The sequence below is a fragment of the Nesoenas mayeri genome, assembly GCF_963082525.1.
Source record: "Nesoenas mayeri genome assembly, chromosome: 5".
In the NCBI taxonomy this organism is placed as follows: Eukaryota; Metazoa; Chordata; class Aves; order Columbiformes; family Columbidae; genus Nesoenas; species Nesoenas mayeri.
The window spans coordinates 51,967,599-51,990,485 of record NC_137548.1 but is presented as its reverse complement, the minus strand read 5'-3'; the positions used below and the strand labels follow the sequence as shown (position 1 = coordinate 51,990,485).

The window sequence follows — 22,887 nt, the reverse complement described above, 5'->3', positions numbered from 1 at the left end:
TTTTCCTCACTAGATATACTCTTAAGAGGCTGCAAAAGTTTTCATAGGCCACAGCTTGCTTTCATAAAGACACTAATGTCCACGTCTTGCATGATATCTCATATGCCTGCTACAAGCCAAGACACAAAACAAAAAAATCTCTGGTTAAGTTTTAGAGCTTGAAGGGGAGATGACTTTGGCCTTTAAAGACAAAGAAGCTTAATGCTTAATACAAGAATAAATTAGCCTACTGGAGAGAATCAGAGAGATTGCGTGCAGCAGCATTTTATCTATTCCTTTTGCCATTTTTCTATCTGCATCCCACCATCACCACCTCCCCAATCAAGCTAATAAGTTCCTAACCTCAAATGAACCACTACGTGTCATATCAGAGACACGCATACAGCTTATAAAAGTAAGCTTAGAATAATCCTAGACTCTTTTCTTTCTTTTTGGTTCATTTTATTTACTCTTTCAGGAACCAAAACAGTAAAGAAGTAATAATGAAAACTAAACAATATAGCAAAGGAGGGATGACTTCTGCACATGAAAGAGATGGAGTAGCCAAGATGAATGTGGAAAAGTGTGGTCTTACACTACCTTTGTGCCCCTCAGATTCTGCTTATCCCAGGAACCAGCACAGACTCCAGAGCTCCCTAATTCACAGCAGGGCCCCCACGGTTGACTGTGGCTTGTTCTATAGCTTAGACTGGAAATGTAACAAAAAAACCCCACTGTGCCTGTCCTCCTTAGTACTCCAACTTGCCTGTATTCTGGGGATCACAAGATAAGACAGCCCATCAGTTTCACATCATTCCTGCATCCTTCAAGTCACTTTATTTTTTTCCAAATCCTGCATGTCAGTAGGACTACTATAAACAGAGATGATGGTCCACTTTCCTCTGGGAATGATCTCTAAATATTTAATGATCAAAACCAATTTTGTCTATAATAATAATATTTTTTATTATATCCAATAGGCTAACTACCTGACAGGGCTATGGGAATTTATGATACCACTACCATAAGTTTAAAAAATCACAGCTGTGACTATTGCCCCCAAACACACAAAAAAATTTGCAAAATATAGACAGATAGAAATCAGTAATGTTTTCTTGCTTTGCTCCTGAATAAACTAAGATGTTTGATTTCATTTCTAACATCTTTGGTTGTCCTGTCTTCAGCTCAAACACAATAAGGCTAAAATAGAACTCTTAGTCTTACCACCCCATTCCACTTCTTCCTTTCTCTACCCCTAGGGACAACACTGCTTGTTTGACTACAATTCAGGCTTGTAGTGCAGGTATTTACCTTTGGCTCCAGCTTTCTTCAGGTCCCTATAACTTGGTTGTAACTGGTATCTTTTACATGTTTTCTTTATTATACCTCTATGATAATGGTTTTCCTATCCACCCACATGGCTAAAATTTCATGTCTAATTTTAGCTAGGTATCTTGTATCTAAATTAATTCAACATCGTCTTTTTCACTTCAATAAATACATTTTTGTCTCACTGCTGGTGATTCAAAATAGATATCATTACAAGAACATTTTCTTAGCTTTCTATTTTGACCACTCCCTCCATGCCTCCATTGTCTCCTTTTTTTTTAATACTGTATCTAACACAAATTAGATGCCTTCACTTCTAGATACCTTGTAGCCCATTCTGTAACCAATCTAGGACCTCTTCCTTGGCCTTGGAGGTTGACTTCTATCTCTGACCAGCCTCCAAAACCGGGTTCTACCATCCCCTTGCTAAATATCCAAGCAAAGGATTCTCTCCTGTCACAACACACACCTACACAAGGAAGAGCATAATTGTTAATGAGACAGCTATTAATACATCATCATTTTTCTTCAGCCCCTTCCTGAAGACTGTACTTTGCTGTGATGCTTGACAATCGCTTGGACTTTTCCATCACAGGGCTTCCAGTGTTGCTCAGTGCTTTGGATTGTAAGCTGATGAGGGCATGGGCTCTGCTTTTGTCCCATTCTTGGCCAGCGTCAGCATAGCAAGATCTTCTCCATGACCAGATTGCCTTTGTGCTACAATACTATGAAGACATCACTTAATTCAGTAACAATGGCACTTTATGATTTCTCCTTCCCTTCTGGTGGACTACACCACAACTTATTAAAAGGTACCTTTGCCCAAGCCCAAGGGAGCTTTGAGGAATAACTCACTGAGGCAAGGGAGCTATGTGCTACCTCCAAGGCAGGACTATAATAAAACAAACAGGCTGGCTCTGAGCAACGCCTGGAAAAATGCTGTTAAAGAAAGACTAACTGGCACAGAGAACACCAGGACCATGTATTACCAGATATTTATGGCAAGATAACAAAAAAATCCCTGAAACAAAAACACCAGTTATGATCTGTAAAGAATGAAAAACTGTCTTGAAGTGATTAGCAAGAATAGTGTGAAATACTAAAATTCTTGCCAGATGGGATTGCCCTGCAGCGGCACATCACTATACATCCCAGTGTGGGTATGCAGCTCTTGCTTTCTCCGCCTTATAGATGAAGACAATTTATGAGACATTCATAGCTACACAAATTAGGTCCTCTGCAGCAATACAAGTTTATTTATTATTATAAAAGCATTAGATGGATAGACATCTTTAGATGAAAGCTCATACTGAAACACAAAGTATTTCAGGTAAGGATTATAAATGCAAAAAAAATAAGAGTAACAAGATATACTCTATGGTGCTCTAGGAATGCTAGCCAATTCACATGGCTTCTTGTTTGGGTCAGGCAATGCAAGTTTTGTTCATCAGGGCATGCGATTAGCTGCCTGTTAGGGAACAAGTTAATAACCCATTTTTAATTAAATGGTATGATACTTACACATATGATGTACAACCTCACTTAAATCTAACCAGGCAGGTTGGTCTTCTGCATAAGCCTGAAATGAACCACTGGGAACCATTGCACACCACTGGGTGATGTTCTGGGACTTTTACTAAACCAGAAGTGAGACTGGATATTCTCGTGGCACTGCCTAACTTTTAGGATGCACAGCTTCAGGTGTGCACTGCAGCAAGATGCAAAGCACGGATGCACTTACATAGAAAGAGATACACACAAAGACAATTAAAGTCAGGAGAGCTCCTGCTTGCTTCCTCTTTGCTCAGGAGTTTACTGTTTTGTGATACCTACAGGTAAGACATTTCATGGAATGACCACACCTGCTGAAAAGCTCAGCTACTCTATTTTATCACTTAATAGTCAATTACTGCGTGAAAATCATGGGCATAATTCTAAAACTGGGGAATGTGGCAAGGATCAAGGCAATTTGGAACTGATGCAAGTGTCTAAACAATTACCGAGGTCAGGGATACAAGACAGGTAGGAATCTCCTTTATAAAGGGAGATATGTCTATAGTTCTTTTCTGTCCCTATGTTTATTACTCTCCACATCTGTAAAAGCCTCTTGAAGTTTGGCCACAGAATCAAATGCAAATGGAGATGGCTGCTTCACAAATGGCATGTGCAAGGCACTGCCACTGATTTTGATGAATCTCAAACCATCTCAAAGTAACCCACAATCCCCAGCAGATTATTCACAAGAAACCAACCACTCTTTTCAACAAATTCAGCTAAGAGGTGGAAAAATCATTCCATTTCAAAGGTCTGGTGAATCAGCAAGGGTTTGTAACAGCAGACTGCTGAAGAAAAGCTTCCAGAAGAAAAAAGTCCTGGCAATTCATCTTCCATGCTACCACCCTACTTGCAAAATGTCCTTCCATACATATATATGAACAGACATATGTGTAGCAAGGAAGAATTGCTCAGCCCAGATTGATATGTTTTAGTTCTTTGACGGCTTTTTCACTGCAATATTTTCTATTGATTAAATAATCTCTATCAGATATTAAGCCTCTTGTTATTGGTGCAGCCTATAAATTATTCAGAAGTTATATAAATTCTTGTAGTGGGCATGAATTTTTAAACCCTAATTTGGCAAAAGGCCTGGAACTCTATTTTTTCTGTTTGTTTGTTTGTTTTTAATTTTTTCGTCCCTTGCAAGAAAATGCGCACGCAGTAGATTTTTTTTTTTTTTCCCCAAAAGACAATTTTAACTCTAGTCTGCTTGTTTGAATGGAGATTGTATTTGATTGCTCATTATGTTTGGACATGAACAGGTTGGCGCTTCTGGGGAAAAGAGAAGTAGTAGGAGATGCTGCTGCTGTGCTTTGTACCTTTGATTTATTGGGGATGAAAGGTGTTTTGAGCAGTGCCTTCACGGTGTGTAGCCATGCATGCCAAGGCACTGCAGCAGCCATCCTACTTGGGCACACAATATGGAATGGATCCAGCTAGAGGGATCCTCAGCACAGGACAGGCAGAACTAAGACAACACCCATCAGCTCACTGCTGCAATTCTGCTAGCAACCATAGACATTGGGGTTTTACTCTTCAGAGCTAAGTGGCCTCTCCTTTAACAACCAGGGCCGAGACACACACAATGATTCCTACCAAAGCCTGAAAGAGAAATTAGACACCTAAATATACCACGGCTCTGGAGATACTTCTCCCCTTGACCTTTGTTCACGTTGCAGCATGGCTTCACTATGGGCCTGTTTTCTCTCAAGCCCAGAATAATGGTTTGGACGTTATGCAAGTGCACATGTCAGGCAGTGAGGAGAAGATACACTCAGGCTTTTTGTGTGGAGCTTATTAGGACTGTGCTGCACAGGGTGTAGTATTAATCATCCCCACCAGCTCTGTGCAAGCCCTGCTTTGTGCCAGGCTGGCACCCCTCCTGTGAGCAGGGACACCTGTCCTGGCTGCAGCATCACCTCCTCTGGCCTCTACCCAGCTGCTGGTCTCCAGGCCCACGCCTGGCTCCAAACCTCACGTGCGCTGGCGCCACTCCTACAGCTGACAGGCTTTCCTTTGGCTACATGTGCTTGCAATTCATGACAGTACTAAAACTAGTGAATAGAAGAAGAAAAGGGGTCAAAGTAGCTGATTAAGAATATTTCTCTTAATTCTAATCAAGGCTCAGGTGGAACATAATTTTGTCTTTCAATCTTGTTCTATTTTCTTTTCCTGTATCCACAGCATCTGACATCTCACCACCAGACTACCAAGAAGCATAGCTACCATGAAATAATTTTCAGCACTGAGCCCTTGGAGCTGCTCCAGCTTTCTGAACCCTCCTTCTGCCTTTAGACAGGTTTCCCTGCAGATGGACCGAATGTGAAATTCCTGGGCTACCATTAACAGAGGAACACGCAGAAACATTTTTCCTCTTTCTTGCATCTTCTGGCACCTCACAATTAGTTTGCAAAAGAATAAACAGAATTACAGGAAAACCCTGCAAGAGAGGGCTGGCAGCATGAATGCCTCTGCAGACACCACCAGACTTGTTAGTCTTTGACTCCTGCTGTCAGTTGATCCTGTATAAGCCAGAAATGTGAGCTGTGCACAGGTAGGAGGACATTTTAATTTTGTTATCTGGCTCACTGGGAAGCACCTTCACCTCTGAAATCAGGAGGTGGTGTGTTGTGTACATTGCAATGAGGCTTGGGCACTTGGCCAATGTTACCACTATACTGCTGAATGATGAGAAAGGGACTTGCGCTTGGAAAAAGAGCTGATGAATGCACTGCACATTTCAGAGAACAATATTCTGACGTCCACTCCCTGTCTCAAAACAGATTCTTGTTTAAAATGCTAATCAAGTTGGACAACATAGAGATTTAAAATAAATGTTCCCACAAAATTTGAAATCTTAAGTGTGAAGATTTGAAAATTAATTGATAGAAATCTATGTATCTATATGCACCTACAAAAATAAATTTGTTGATATATACACACAGACATTGATGGAAAGGGCATCAAGAAATACTTGTATAAACATCTGAAAGAAAAGGGCATGAAGTAGTCCTAGGATGTTTTTATCTCGTTTCCACCCTCCACCAATCCCCCGATAATTTAAACTAAATCGCTAAACAAATAAGATCAAATGGATAATACTACCTCTGTCAGGAGTTCTGCAGCAAAACTCTATCACTCAGCTTTATCCCTTTTTGAAAGAGAAGGTCCATCTCCTGTGGACAATGTGATGACACTCAGGTTGCCATGCTAACAGCTCCTTCAACAGAGGAGCTGTTCTAAGATCAAAAGGAAAGCTGAATTTACTGCATAAAATGCAGTAAATGTACAAGTCAGAGATTTAAGAATAAAGCATAAGATTGCTTCCTAGAAAACCTCCGAGCCAACCACTTCACTCATGAAGGAGACTAGCCTTAGCATGTTTCCTCTTATTTAATCCTCAACAAGGCTGCTAATGAGAACCTCCTGCCCATTCACAGTGGTAGTGCTGCTAAGTGCGTATGAGCTCCGTCTTCCTCCCCGGTTACCACACAAACACTAACAAGGGCCAATTCTGGAAAGACCCTTTCTATACATAGCACAGAGGAAAGAGGACCATTACTCAGTTCATTTACAATGCAGAAAACATATGATCAAAGGAGTGTTTCCCGTCCAATATAAATTACAAAACGCACCAAAACTTTGCTATCAGCTTTGTTACTGCCTTGCTCATTCCTTTAGTTTACTTATATTTCCTTAAAATTCCTGACTGTCTGAACTTGGTTAGTCAAAATGACTGGTGCACACATAAATTCTGGTAGCTCATTGATCATTCCCCATTATGAACCAGCAATATAAATTCTTAAACAACTCTGGGCTTAGCCCATACCAGGCTACTTTAAATCGATCTTTAAAATACAAGGATGCTCCCCAATTCTTGGCTGTTTTATCTATTAACATTATATGATGGGAAAGAGGGAGGCATAGATTGTCTATAGCTATTTCTAAATTGCCTGTTACTGTGGACTCCTAATCTTGCTTGAAGGCCTTAAGTGTGATCATAGAACAAATACAAAATAATTCAACTGTGAGTAATATTGCTAGTTTAGCCAACATAATGTATACCCAAGGTGGTGTATCAGCATACATACAGAGAGCAACAGTGCAGCTGTGTTTTCCCCTATGCACCTAGAACTGTAGTTCACAGTCCTACTATATAAGACAACTCAGAACTCTGGATAAAGACCTGAAAGTCTTAAGGGTTCATAGCTATCTCCATCTCCCCAACCATCTTGGCAAAAAAACCCACCAAAACAAATGGAAAAGACTGCTAGGCTTACACACATATGCTAACAGATTTTTTATTAGTAGTATTTTTTAAAACTAATTTTCAGTGTTAAATAAACTCTGGAAAAAGGATTTGATTCATGGCTGCATTAGGAATCTGCTCAACCAAAGCCCCTTGTCACAAATTAAATCATAAATGAAAAGTCAAACATGATTTGTGAAATTAACATTTATGAAGGAAACACTCCCCAGCGCTGCATCGTGATTAGTCTCTGGCATCTGAAATATCACCCATAATTCACAAGCTCCTCTGAAACCATGCAACTACCGTTACTGCTGACATGGCACGCATGATAGAAAGGTGATGCCAGAACCAGAGAGCAGTTCCTTTTTTGATGCTGGTGAGAACTAGAGGTTACTTTATCTTATTATTTGGGAAAGTACATGCATACACACTTATCAACCCCCACATGCTTGTAACACTTCACCCCTCCACAGGCACTCTCTTCCACCTTATAGATTTATTCAAGGCCATGGGTGTTTCTAATTTTAAACACAAAGGCTTGGCAGAAGCTCTGCATTGTGCCCTTTCTTTAAAATAGTGACTAATAAAAAATGAAACATAATTAACAGTCGTTGGCTCTTTCACAGAATCAGTGCCTTTCAGCAGAGAGATTCAGTGCCTTTGTGGGGAGATGCAGACAGCTCAATCCTACAGGCAGAGGAGCTACAACAGAAAGAAAATTTAGTGATTGTTAAAGACTAAATGTTCACTGGCAAAACCCGCTTTGGAGCCCCACATTTTTTAGAAGCCAGGATATCCAGATAGGGCTTAAAGATGTGGGATGCTTCTCTTTTCAAAGTGATCTTCTGCAGGGAGATACTTTCCTGCCAAGGAACGCAGTAATTTTTTTTGAAATATTGGTGTAAGACCATCCCTACCGCCTTTAGCACTAGACATTCTTCACGTGGAGCAAAACAGCTCCCAAGTCTTTGGGGGTAAAGAAGGAGAGTTCAGCTCGGCTGTTGGCTTCACAGGCTTTCAGAGTAAGAAGAAAGCTCCAGTATCTCTATAACCTATCCCCTCACCGCCAGTGGTGATCACGGCCTTTTCTTCTTCATATATTCATACACTGCCTCCACCACCCGAGTATCCTACACCTACTTGGAATACATCAGCTGCATGCTGTGTTTATGCAAGGGTGTGTGTGTTGTATGTGTGTATACATAATGTACAAATAAACAAGGATGACAAAGAAGGATATTACCTCTTTCTTAACCAAAAGAAAGCATAGGTCCTCATCCTATCCCCCTTTAAACCAGAATACAGTGAAATGTATTCATACAAATAGTGCCTCTCTTTTTAGGGTTAAAGGAGAACTTATTGGTTGTAAAGCCTCATTTCCCTTTGCTACCCTTCTCCTGCATGCAGAGCAGGCTGTGGCAGATCTGGGCCTCTGTCCTCAGCTGGGACAAACTGGGCTTAATGGAATCATGACTGTCTGTGCCACTGAGGACAGAGCACTCAGCAGCAGCTCAGGGAACATCTGACCCAGGCTCTGCCCAGTGCCTGCACAAGCTCATGCTGGAAACCACATTTCATGGTGGATGGCAGGTTCTGCCCTGAATGAGAGTGGGGAATCCAGGAGAAATTACTGCTTGCTCTGCTAAGCTAACCCTCAGGCACAGAGGCCTCACTTCTTGGAATAAGAATTAACTACTCCAGTAACAGGACTGGCTGAGTGGTCCATGAGGGATTGTTGTCTCCATTCAACTCACTTTCTCTAGGTAAAGAGTCATTACCTTCTTGTGTCATGACATTAAGGAGAGGTCACCAATGGATGGTGGTTTTTAAAAATACAGGGTGTTTCAAAAAGATGGACCCAATTTGAAATCACTATATCTCTGCAACCACAAACTGCCCACTAATGAAACTCTTACCACTTGAAAGGGCAGGGCACAGAGTTTCAAGTGATTACTGCTAGATGCCTGTCATTAAACCTTTTGTAAATTTTTGTTAATTGTAACATGTTGCCATTGTGAAAAACACTGCTTTGAAAAAAGATCCATCTTTCTGAAACAACCTGTACGGTGTTTTTGTTTTCTTTTGTCTTAAGCACTCTATTTGCAATAACCTGTTAAAAAGCTGAAACTAACACTGAGTTCTCTACTGGGTTGCCCTTTTCCATTTGGATAACATTTTTTTTTTTCCTGTTGTGCCAAGATTAATGTGGCATGTTTGTTTGACAACATATTCAACATATCTAGTGCCCTGTCAAGGTAAAATAACTCTGTCTGTGGACAACATCCCTGTCTGCCACTGGTAATGAACTGAAAAAAAAAAAGGCTTTGCTACTTAACTGTAACTGCAGAACCATCAGGAGATTTCAGCAGCTCTTAAAACCAAAAACTGTTATTGATGGGGCAAATTTAAAATATTGTTAGTCAGAGTCAAGGGTTTCAATGAGGGAGGTTATCCAAATTATTCACTGTAACAGGCTATTACAGTGTTTATTCAAAATGGTTCCAGATCTTAGAGGTTCCTCCCCTCTTGCTGTTTAAGAGAAAACATTGGTTTGTCCTCTACCCTACATTTAAGTAGGAAAAGAAACACCATATAAGTTAAGTACAGAGAAGAAAACGAGAAAAACCAAAGAAATAAGGACTGTTCTTTACTCATCCAAGTACCAGATATCACATGGACACTAGCTGGGGATGAAAACACACCCTGCTCCATTCTATCACAAATGTTACCAAGTTCCAAACCCCTCCTCTCCCTCCCTTCCCCATTCTCTGGCAAAAGCCAGTAATACCTACAAATATTTTTTATTTTCGTAAACATCATGCAGCTTTAAAACATGTGGATGTTCTATCAACTTCAGGATGGCTATTTCCCGCTCCACCTGGAAGAAACAAAAAGAAATAGAGAAGATTAGAAGCTTGGTCTTGGAATACATTAGACATCATCACACATTTTCTTCCTATTTATCCATTTTCTGCTTCTCTTTATATGCAGAAGATATGGAAACTTACAACAATATATCAAGTTTAGCACTCATATAATTCAAGAAAAATTAAATTTATTCAGCCTCTGCACTCTCTGACCTGCTGGACAGAAAACCAGCAAAATTTCAAGGTTGAAAGAAAATTCCCGAGTTTACTAAAGGGAGTTAGCTGTAGGAGTTATATGAGCATTCAAGGCTGTTCCTGCCCCACAACCCAAAGCCAATGACATATTCTCAAAGTGCAGAAATTGTAAGATGTTATTTAGGGCTCTCCTGACCTTCAACAAGCACAGGTGTAGCCATGCTGTACTATGTATTGCATACTCAACTAATATTAGAAAATCCTCATCCTGAAGAATTTGCAGTGTATGTAGGGGAAACAAAGAGTGGAAGACAGACAGCAGCTTGATTTTATAGCTGCAGAACTGAGACACAGAAGGGGAAAGAAATATAAGAAGTGACAAAAGAAGTACAAGGCACAACAAGAAATTAAACCTGATTACTGAAGACACAGTGTTCAGAGCCTTAAGCGAAAGACTGTGTTTTCTCTCAATTCCCAATCTGTCCTAGCATGGCTACTTCTAAGAGCATGTCTTCAACGCGGAGTTAACAAGTCATGACTAAATCCCTGTAATTAGCACAAGGCCTGTTCTCACCCAAAATTCCTATAATGATTGCCATGGTGCTTTTAACTTGAATTTACTAAGGGTATTCATTAGAGATGGAGCCAGTGTAACTCCTCAGCTGCTACCAAAATTGCTCTGTGCTGCTCGAAGCCACACTGTAATGGTTCTTATCTGACCTAGGCTAACTCGAAGGGAGTTAACGTAGCACTATGGAAACTGTAGATAATGGAAATAAACTCTGCAACAAGAGGCAGTCGAAGCATCACGTGGTCGTGCACGACAGATTTCCAGGAATCCACAAAGGCAGAAAGAAGACCTAAAGATGCAAACAAGGACAAATGGGTAGGTTTTCTTCCAGTCCTTCAAATAACTGATTGTCCTGGAGCTGCCACGCTAACAAACGACACATAAACTACAAAACCATCCCTTAACATCTCCCCTGCAGGGATCAGACAAGTAATTTGGAACTTGCCGCAGTATACCTTGAGTTCTTGATGTCTTTTAATTTCCTGAGATACCATCCTCCGCTAAGCCTGAACACAAACAACTTTCCCTGAATGCCAGTAAGATACTCAGCAGGAAATTAGAAAGCAGCAGTTTTCCAGCACTGTGCAGAGGAGGAGGATTTCCCAGCATGTTGCTTATCACCCCACATCTCTCTTCCTCTACACCACCACACCAAAAAAACCCCAAAGGCAACTCTCGTATCGTATCACCCTTGGCCTTTCTTGGATATAAGGATGGACAAAAGTATGTTTGTGCGTGTGTCAATCTTAGTCTTTCAGAGACATTTATTCCTCTTTGCAGAGTCAAAAGTCATCTGAGAGACTCGTTTCCACACTGGGGATGTCTGGAAACAGCTTCTTCAGAGAAGTGGGGAATGCATGTAAACATATATGTATGCACTTCAGCCCTGCCAGAACAGCTATGAATTCAGCAATACACAGTACTTGACAGTAACAGGTCTGTAGGTGTAACTTACTCATGACCAGCACTTATATGAAAGCTGCTCATACAAACAGGAAATTAAGGTTGTGTAGATTTTAATGGTACAACTATCCCACCAAAAAAAATGGGGGGAGAGCTACTTTATTCAATTTTTGTCTCCTCTTCAAAAAGATCTGTTACTCCTTTCTCTTACAAGATATACACTGATGTTTGCAGAGCGCTTGTTCAGCCCTGTAACTGATTAAGTTGAATTTGCTTCAAGAATGATGAAAAACAAAATAGAAGCAGCACCCACTCCCATAACACTCCTGCAATAGTACTGAGGTTCACCATCAGCATCATGTACCGCAGCTGCTCAGGAACTGAAACTCCAACAGATTTCCCTTTGGATGGGGCAGACCAGGTATTTCATGGAGAATGTGACCACTGTCACAGCAGGGATCATTCCACCCCGCTCTCCCTCCTGGGGATATCCTGCCTGTGAAGGATGAAATTCCCTGGAGATGGGCTGTCTAACTGCACTACAGATTCACTTCTGAAAAACCTCTTGGTGGGTGCAGTGGCAATGTATGTTCACACCGTGTGAGTGATGGATGGATCCAGTCAGGGTCCTTCTTGGTTACTGTCCTAAAGCATGAGAAGAGGCAGTGATTTATGACTACTGCTTGGAGGAGGGGATTCAATTATGGCACTACATAGCCTATGTTCAGCAACAAAAAATAAGACCAGAAAGCGAATATCTACTTACTACCTACAGATTTACTCTAGGAAGCAATTAAAAAGAAATAACCTGAGTTACTTTCATAATTTCACATGTGTGAGTGTAGAAGGTGCTATGCATATCTTAAACTGCCTGGGAACTAAATCCTTAGAGGAAATACAGTTTTGGAGGTCTTGATTTTAGCCCTGGGTATGCAGAAAGCATCAGGCTTGATGTGCCTGGCAGCATTTCACTACAACGTATTCAGTACAGTGGTGTGTTGCACCACTTCAGTGCAGGCAGCAGGCAGCTTTCCACAGTCTTTTACCTCTTCTAGCGGTAAACCACGGACAAAAATAATCTATGCATCTCAGTAAAACTTTGTATAATCCTTCTGTGAAAAGGGGCTTTATGAAGGAAAACTGTCATTACTGTAACTCTCATAGTCCAGGCCTTCGTCCTATTTAGAGAAGCAAGACACTAACGGCTGCATTACTTCAAGAACTAGAGATTCTCAGCTCTCTAAACAGCAATCTGGTACAGATTATCCTCAAAAATATTAAAACACTGTCCTGGCTCTTTTTCTTTCCAAAGAAAAACAATAGTTCACAAAAACATACAATGGACCACCTTCTCAAAATTACTACTGCACTCATTGCTGATGGGTGACTCTACCAGATCCTATTCATTTTTCACATCCCTACAGAGAAGCCAGTAATTAATACAGGCTGGACACAGACTGTAGATCTCAATAGCAATTTTACTAATGCATGGCTCATGAGGACCTAGCAGCCACTGTGTCATTAGCAAAGGAGAGGTACCTGAACTCATTGGCAAAATAAAAGAGGCCTGAAATAGCATGCGGCTTTGCCTTCTTCCCTAGAGCTTTGTCAGCCCTTGGCATGCCTTTTTTTGCGCATCCCTGTGTTTGCAAGCCACGGAGTGCTGTCCAGCTCGGAGCTGGCAAGGACAGGGGAACAGAGAAACCCTGCAGGGGTGTTTGCTTTAATGCAGATGCAATTATCAGAAAGCAGGCCAAGCTCAGAATAGCCTGTCTGGGGAAGCTCAGAGTCTGTGATAAACAGGAAACATGGAGAAACATTTGCATAGTGGTTGAAAGAAAGGAAAAAAATGGATCCTTCTCTGTCACACAAACACTGGGTCATGTCACAGGGTCCCAACTACAGCCTGGGCTGCCTCATGGCACGGTAAGTTACAGACTATACAGCACTCAGCACCTTGGGGCTGGGGGAGAGAGCTGTGAAGGGCTACGCAGCTCAGATGGAGACACATTGCTAACTTGTAACCTTGCAGATGCCAATTAGAGGTTTTAAAAATCTATGCAGGAGGCTGATTTGACAAGATGCTCCAGTGATTCAGCTACTTGCAACATGGGGACAACGTGACCCTTAGAGGAATAATGCAAAACTCCAGTTCCCTCAACTCCATCTCTACTTCACCCTCCCTCCCCAGAGGAAATCACATCTCTGGCGACAAGTGTCTGCTCTCACAGACATACGAGGTGCTAATTCACCTAGAAGGTAAGGAGGGCAGGTTGAGGGAGTCTGAAAGCTTGTCTCAATGACGAAGTATGTTACTTTTTCTCTTGAATTTATTTGCTCAATAACAATTGGGTCACTCATCACCCACGTGGTGCTTTGAGAACTTGAAAAATGAGGAGGACAGCTGTCTCTTATTTTATCTACCAAACCTGTGGAAGCACTACACCATGGTCATCAATAGCAGTGTTTCTCAAAGAACACTGATTTCCAAAAAGCTGGGGAAAAACAGATGACAATTCTGCTCAGATGCTTTGAAGTCCACCAGCAGCACACCACAGATTTCAATTGACATCAGTGTCTCCTACATCACTCAAAACACTGCCCTGAGAAGGAAGTCTGGAGCTGCAGAAGTGGCGAGGGCCAATAAAGCCCTGCAAGCTGCACATGTGTTGTGCTGGTTTTGCTACTCACAGCAAAATGGGGGGAGAGTGTGTGGGTGTGATAGATTTTCATGTGAAAATCAAGCTTTCTGATGTTGTCTCTGCTTTGCTTTGAAGCAATTAATGGAATAATTTTCAGAACTCATGGCTGGGCTGTCCCTCAGTTACCAGAAACCTGGACATGAATTTCCTCTGAGTTCAGAATTATTTCGATTTAAGATGAACTTCAAAGGATGCAGAGATTTGGATGCTCATTCAACTTCTCGGGTTAGAATTCGGGCTGGAAACCTTGTACCAAAGTACCTGCTTTCTCCAATGTCTGGTCTGATCTGTAGTAATTTGGATTTCCATGATGAGAGCACAGAAAGCAGAAAGTAAATCACTGTGATACTTCAATGAGTTGAAGCAGCAAAACCAAAGATAAGAAGAAACTAATCTCAAGTTCTCTGGAAAGTCTGTGTTTCTGCCGTAACAAATATTGCAGGAACAGACTCTAGCATTTTATTGATTTGGTATTTTTGCCTCCAAGTTATGTCAGACTGAAAGTTAAACATGACTGGCTTCGGTAAAGACCATCTAGGTCATCTGTTCACTCTTTCCCATAATCACAGAATAAATAGATTACTCTTGAAATCAGAAGAGAAAAGCATTAAAGCAGAAAGGGCTTTATATGACAAGTAACTGTAGGCCCAGTATGTCCTGTAGGGTCATCACTGCTGTGGGGATATCATTCTTTCAAAAAAACTTAAGCCATTGCCAAATCTAACCAATAACACATTGTATCAGTCGCATCCTTAATTTCAATGGGAGCATAAACAGAGCAGAAGTGGAAAAAAAACATTTTAAATGACTAAACATTAAAGTATCTTATTCTGCAGCTCTGCATTTAGTTGATTTTTCACTTAAAGTGGCCTTTCATCACCTTTGTCCAAAACTTCTTCAGCAGGGCACTATGGAAGCAGAGAACCACAGAAGCTGTCAATCTACAGAGAATGTTTCCCGCTACTACTGTAGCCATTAGCTTCAGATTTCTAAATATACTGAGCCATATCCAAAATGTATTGAAGTCAACAAAAGACACCAATTGACTTAAGTGGATTTTGAACCAGACCTTCTAATGATCATTAAGTGGTATCTGGAAGAAATCTTCTATTACATAATTTTGACAAATTAAATGCTTTAACATGAATTCAGGTTTTCAGCTAAGTACTAGTAATTACAAAAAGATTCCATAAAAACTGAATAAATGAGGGGGGAAAACTAGATAGAATCAGGGAGCTAGACAATGCTGTACAAAATACTTACAACAAACAGATAAAATTACTGGAAAGCTGAGCAATTCCTCAGTTTATTGAAAGCTCTATTATGGGCTCATTCCACCACAATTTTTGTTTGCATGTGTGCTTCTCAAAGCTATTTCCCCATAAATGAAAATAGGTACGTGTGAGAAGCGAGATGCATATTTGATGTTAAAATTTGCATGTGCAAACTTCTATACTGCATTTTCCACAAACTACTATTGTAACAGAATGTCAGTTTCTACTTGTCTTTACTGAAACAAGTATTTTTTCGTAGTCCCTTCAAAAATGGAACTCTAAAGCTCCACTGAACCTCAAAATGCGTGATAAAGTATGAGGGTATGAAGTCAGCTGAACAGATATTTTGTGAATTTTCTTGGAAATCCCTCCTGCTAGTGCCAACGAACCTCCACAACAGAAGAGTACCCTGGTCTGCCCTGACATACTGATTCCAAGTTCTTGAAGTGATCCTTCAGGTTATCTAACCATGGAAAAGCCTTCCCAGGAACTTAACAGTTTGATTCAGTAGTTAACACCTGCAGTGTTCCTTAGCATTTTGTCATAGACTGCCAAGTGAATATGGCACTTAGACTTATCTGCAGCCTATGCTTCTTTAAGAAGCATCAGGGCTTCATGCAAGACACTGATGGGAGCTGACAAGGAGTGGATTTATTCATTCAGCACTTGAGATTATCCACTGCCTGGTGGTACACAGCTAACAAGTGACTGATGTGCAAGTCTCTGCCAGCAGTCAGCAGAATTGGCCCCTTACACCAGAAGGCAAATAGCCTCCCTGTGCCTCCTGTCACCTTCGGCGAGTGCCACATCCTGGCTGCCATCGCTGAGTAGTGCAGGACACAGGACACATACCAACAGCCACTCTGCTGGAGAAATAACCTGATCTTTGACCTACTACTCTTTCCCCCTCATTATCCTGTTTTTTAATGTTAATATGCACTGTGCTTTCTTTAACCCAAAGCAAAATGTTTGCACAGCTGGTTGTTTTTGTTTTTTTCTGGAGAAAAAAAACTGACACGGATCCAGCCCAGTGCTTACGAGAAACCTGCCACCTCCCATCACGAGCCACAGCCAAGCCTGTGTGAACACCAATATCTGCTGCTTCAAAGCAGCACACTCAGTCTCTCTCACGTGAGCAGCCCTCCCTGCCATGCCAGACGTGACGCACTCACCCCAAACTTAGAAATGTAAGTCTAGCCTTGACAAGTAGTGCTGTAGACAGTACTCACCTGCAGCCTTTACCCCCCAAAACCAACAAGCTTATGCCTGGCTTGTTCCAGGGATGTGTGCGTATGTATGTGTGTGAGTGTGGGTGTGTGGGTGTGTTAATAAAGAATGCAAGAGCAGGAAGCCAACAAACCCTGTGCAGGAGCACAGGCAAGTAACACTATTCATAACTCACCTTCCTCCAGTAGAAGTTACTTCTACTGAAGGTAGAACGTACATTCAAGAACATTTAATGCTTTGTGGGCTGCTATGCTCAGCTGTGGAAAAACAGTCACTACCCACAGAGGAGAAACAAGCTGCAAAATTGAGGGATATAGAGAGTTCAGTTCCAAATAATACAAGTACAGAGCTTCTTGTATTATTTGACACATTACAGATTTAATATGGGCAGTACGAAACACAGTGTTGGAACATCTGAACCGAAGAGTGGGTGGAGGATGCTGAATCCATTAAGGGAATATAGGGAAGCACGAAGGACGTGGTACAGCATGGCACAGCATAACGTTCTGCCAAAAATGTAGTGGAGAGCTTCTGAGAGCATTGGTGGAGAATATGATAAGGCAAAGGCTTTCCCAGGAGCACCCAGGAAAGGGATTGAGACAGTGAAGTGATGTTGACAGTACCAGGGGCTGGATCCTTAGGGAGTCCACCATCAGTAGGAAGAGAAATTTAAAAGCACAGTTTTGGAAAAGCTTCAAAGGATAAACCCTCCACCATTTCTTATGTGTCTCTGCTAGCCTCTTTCCCCCTATCTTTTTCTCCATTAGTCACACTGGCCTTGTTTAGCTCCTTGGCATTGTCTTACACAAATGTCCTTTACACTTTCTTCCTAATACTCTTCCAGAAGCAATCAATAGGATTTATGCTGTTTTCTTCTCTACATCTTGCCTTAATGGCCATCTCTGATTCCCTAGGAAATAAGGCAGGTAACAAATGCTCCAGGAGAGGGCAGAACAGGCAGAGCTTTGCAGAGACTGAAAGCAGAATGCCAGATTCCATCCCTGCCTTGACCTGCTCCACAACAAGCCTACTGACATTAATCACTTCCAAGAGCAGAAAACAGATAATACGATTTTTGTTATTCTACTATATTCACCTATCCTTCACTTTTGGATGCCCCTTGACTCTTCTGATGGATATTTGTATGTACTTGTATATTAGGATCTCATTTCAGCTGAGCTAATAAACAGAGTGAGATACAAATAGTTGGTATTGTATCTAGAAGGGATTCTCCATCCCAGCAGTCCCCCAGAGCTGGAAGTGACAGAAGCAGAAGCTGAAGCAACCCACAGCTCTATCCTTTGTTTCCACCTTCTAAATACACCGTTGAAGCGCAACGGCACCTCCCAGAGGAACATGGTTGCAGACAAACAGTAGCACAGACCTCATCCAGGACCTGTGAAAAGGCCAAGAGAAACACAGACTCAAAAAGTGTTTGCACTTCACTTTGCAATACAGAGGAAGCCTTGAGGGGAGGCTTGGCAGCTGCAGGCAGAGGAATCCACAGCTGACTTTCTGCCAAACTGTGGAGCCAGCAGCTGTGTACCCTGAGAGGCCGAGCAACCCTTCAGCCCAGCTCTTCTTTCACAGCAGGTCGGCAGCAGTTTCTATCGCACTGCAGCACGAACAGCAGCTCCTGCCTGATATGCACCAGCTGTATATTAGCACATCTGTGTCCATTCTATCTCAGGGACACTGATCCAAATAACTATTTATTCTTATCCACGATTTTGAAATTAGTCTGCTTCTCCCATAAAATAAGTGCTCTGAGACCAGACTGTGTCTGAGGAACACACTTGTTCAGTGTCTCTCTATAATGACATGACCATAACTGGTGTACCCTCTATAATGACATGAACCAGCACTTCAGTTCCAAACATTCTCGCCCACCTCAACCACAAGCATGTCTTTTCATATCTTGCAAGACAGACCTGAACAGCAGTGACCGCTCAATACCTTCATCTCCGAGCTACCTATTCAGATCTAGCCAACAGCATATGGACTCAAAGCCTGTTAGTCTCAGCTGCTCAGTTGTTCATACAGCAAAATTAGCTTTATGGACTCAGTTTCAGTCCCAGATCAAGAGTAAACTATTGGTAGACAGTTAAATGGCTACTGTAACACTGACTCTTCCCTTCAACCACCACACCTCAGTGCTGACAAATGACGCAAGATGATGACAGCCTTGACACAACAGTTCTGTCCATGGCGCTGCCAATTCCTCCTTCGGTATCAGGGATACAGCAAAGACAGCGATACCAGCTGGGAGCTTTCCTTTGGGTCTTAATCTGCAAAAGGATGGCTAATAAGGCAGGAATTGTAATACAAAGCAAGAGCCAGAAAGAGATAAGAGAGGAAGAAATAAAATTGCATATTTTGCCTTGGTCTTGAGGCAGCGTGTGCTCGTTCCCTGCCTCACCTCAGGTTCAGCCTGCAACAGAAGACATTGCAGCAAGACTTGTACTCCCCTCAGTGAAGACAACGTCTTCCTCTGTTTTGTACAAGCAACAGAAGCAGCAGAAAATTAGTCAATTGCTGCCATCAGCATCCAGGATCTCTCACAGCTGGGAGTTAAGAGATCAAAGACAGCAACGAAGGAACATTTTGTTTCTCAGTTATTTTATCTCTGTTCTTCGCATATCCTTCCCATCGTACACCCATCCCTTATTGCTGGAGGTGCTGATGACACCTTGCAGCCTATCAACATCAATATCAGGATCAAGAAACCTCTTGGGAAGGGAGGTTTACAAACAACATTGTAAAGATATGCTCTCGATCATCTTGGAACAGGCAATGAGAATAAGCCAAGTCATTCCTTCTCCACGCTGTCCAAACCTCCTTTAGAAAGGAGGCCTCAGACATCCCTGGCCACAGCCTCACAGAAGGGTCCAGCTTATTCTCTGGAGCTGAATACAATTGTTTTCCACATCTTCATTATATTTGGCAATACATTATTCAGTCTCTTCGGACTTTCAGAACTACTTAGCATTGGCCTATCTCTTTATCTCAACGTTAATGGGACTTTTACTACTAAATGGGACCAGAGTCAGCCAGGAATGAATAGTAAATTCCATCTTTTAGTTCTAAGTCCTTGGAGATGGGTCTTGTAATATGAGGCCTGCCTCGTTATTTATGAATCTGCGCCTCGAGCATTAGTTTCCAGATCCTGCAGTATTTCTCAGCCTAAGTCCTTCAGCTTCACCATACTAAACCATAGCCAAGAGTATTCCCTATCCTAAAACAGATAATCTTTTTCACACAGTGACAATCATTTCTGCAGTACAGAAAACTTCTCCCTTGAATTACCTGTGTCACTCCAAAGCAACCTATGTGTTTATAGCAAGCGCTATACACTGCAGTACAGACGCACCCACCAATACACCGTTATTGCATGGAGATCAGGAAAAGCAAAGGAATGAAGGCCTTTGAAACTTGAGGAAGGCGGTGTTTTTATTATTTCTAAAGGTGTTGTTGTGGGTTGTGCGTCTTGAGAATAGTCGTCTTTAAGTGCCATTGCTTACTGTCTCTTCTCATTTGTTTGTATCTGCCCTACACAACACATTTAATGCAGAGTTCAAAGCTATTTGGCTCCTGATGAAGAGCAAAGACAGGATCCAACACTTTGTTATGTCAGGCAGTAACACATCACTAAAGAAAGTGCTAATGACTCAAAAATTACATAGAGGAAGCAACAGGAAAGTCCTAACACTAAGCAAATTAGCCTAATTATCTGAAAAGAATGGACTTGGCTGGACATGCTTACTCTAGCTATTCCTGAAAGCAGCAGACCAAGCATTCCAAAAGTAGAAGAAAATTTGAAAATTTGGGTTCACTTAAATAAAACCATCTTTGGTCTGTACACCTTGGGATTCTTTGACATGTATACAAGCATCCTCTTTTCTAATTTTAATTCAAAAACCCTTGCACTTGCCAAGTGCTTATGATAATACTTACATGTGCAGATGGAAAAGTGCTTGCAAACAATTTGCTAAGAAGATGTCAGGCTAAATTTGAAACCAGCAATACTTGAAATGGACAGCTGGGCTAGATCTAGCCCCCTCCCTCCTCAACTTTTCAGCATTTTCTGCCAGAGATCACATTCATCAGTCAGCTGAACCTCGTTCCCAGATGTTTGGAACATGCAAAAAAACCAACCTGTGAATTGGGGAGTTTTCCAAGACTCAGCAATATGGTCACAGCAGAGTTTTGGAATGAAAAGGGAAGGGATGCTATTCGTGTCATCCTCTCCTTACAGAAAAGAAAGCCAATTACATCTCTTTACAGGAAACACAACTAGCTCATTTTCCAATGGAGAAAGCCTTTCCCTCCATGAAAAGCTTATGCTGCCTCCCACACAAACACAGGACAGACAAAAACCCCACCAAAATGCAGCTGAGGTAGATGCCATACTGAGGAAACCCAGCAGTAAACTCAGGAGGAAACGGTGCCTATGCTGTGAGGCTCACATCTTGAATATTGACTTACACAAATGCATTTGGGAGGAAAGTACTGCAGAGATGCTCTCTTTGCATCGTATAGAACTCAAGTGAGTTTGGATGTAAAACCTCCAGATATTTAGAGGCAGCTGATCATTAAATTAATGTATATATGATGGCAGGGATTAGAGTGCATCCTGATGCTGTATAATATCGATTTGTGTGTAGGTCAGAAATTTCATTTGTGTACTACCTCCTACCCTTAAGCTCCTGCACTGAAACACCAATAATTCCTATTCAGTCCCCACTCTGAGTAGGAAACGTGTACTCTTAAGTAAAGGATTTGCCCTTTGTGCTTTGTTGCCAGACACCATGGGATAGCAAGGCAGCATTTTCTTTTAGCTGCTCTCTGCTGGGCATGTGTTGCCAGGTCTGAGGAGCCAAGGTGAAGTAAAGACTTCTGCAAAGCTTCCTTGCAGGGTACTCAGGAAATCTCGGTGACGTTTGCCCCAAGCTCATCCCATGTTTTGTTTGCCAGAGGAACACAGTAACATTGACAAGCCTCTTTTGTTTCTGAGAGTCCTAAAATTATTGCTGGGTGTTATTCAGTGAGAAAGGCTGCGACAGCAGCTGATAAAGAATCATGGTGATTTTAGGAGGCCAGCCCTTTTCTCTGCAAGACCTAAGTAACCATTTAACAGAGTTGAGGCAATTTTACCTCCCTTGGTAACCGTCTTACTCCATCCCAAGTGGATGACTTGAGGGTTATCTAGAGTTTTGTCATGTCCTTTGGTATCATTCTGCTGCCCACATGTTTCTATATTTAGAGGAGGGTAACGTTACACATCCAGACTAGGAGCCTGAAGTGCACAATTTATTCTGCACCACTACTACATAGCCTAGGGTCCACCTGCAAGCAATAAAAAGCGAAGTGATGAAAGAAGGTGAGGAAAAAATTACCTTGTAACTTCTAGCAAACCTATAGGAGAGTAACAAATTTATTCTGAAAGCTCTTGGTGGCCAATGTGAATGTTTTTGGTGGTCAATCAGGAAGTGGGGATAGTCCTTACTTCTGACTCATAAAGCAGGCATTTTGCAGAGTTACTTTTTTGATTATATTCCTTTGGACACATCTTCATTTACCCAGAGAGCTAGGCACTGTCGTTCCTCCTCCTTCTGTGGGAACAGTGACCTGTTTGAGAAACCTGAGATGCCTCCACAGGGTATAATTTAGCACTTTCCAAGGATACCAAGATCCCTGAAGCACTGTTTTGTCTCTCTGATCCCTCGTCTTGCCCATGATCTGCAAATGATCAGTCGTGTAAAGACCACAGGAGAGGAGGTTGCTGCCTATCTACTGAGGGCCTGAGTTTGTCAGTTCTGTCTTCAAACAAATGAGTAGAAGCTTCCCTTAGGGAAAATACATACAAGTGTAAAGCTCTGATACACTCTCATTACGGAAATATGAAGCAGTTCTTTAAATCTGAAACAGGAAATAAGCAAAAGAGGAAAAAAAAAAAGCAAACAGCCCGCCCTTAAAAGTGGTCAGAATGTTTTCAAATAAGACAACGTTCCTTGCAGATGGAAATGTGCAG

At 41.7% G+C, this 22,887-nt stretch overlaps 1 protein-coding gene across 2 annotated transcripts in view; it reads right to left on the bottom strand.

Moving 5' to 3' along the window:
- Positions 1–22,887, bottom strand: part of BRSK2 (BR serine/threonine kinase 2) — a 313,267-nt gene that overhangs the window by 96,121 nt on the left and 194,259 nt on the right. For both annotated transcript variants that reach the window (XM_080346138.1, XM_080346139.1), the window contains exon 3: positions 9,910–9,995. In XM_080346138.1, coding sequence (XP_080202264.1) covers positions 9,910–9,995 — 86 coding nt within the window. The remainder of the gene's footprint in view (positions 1–9,909; positions 9,996–22,887) is intronic.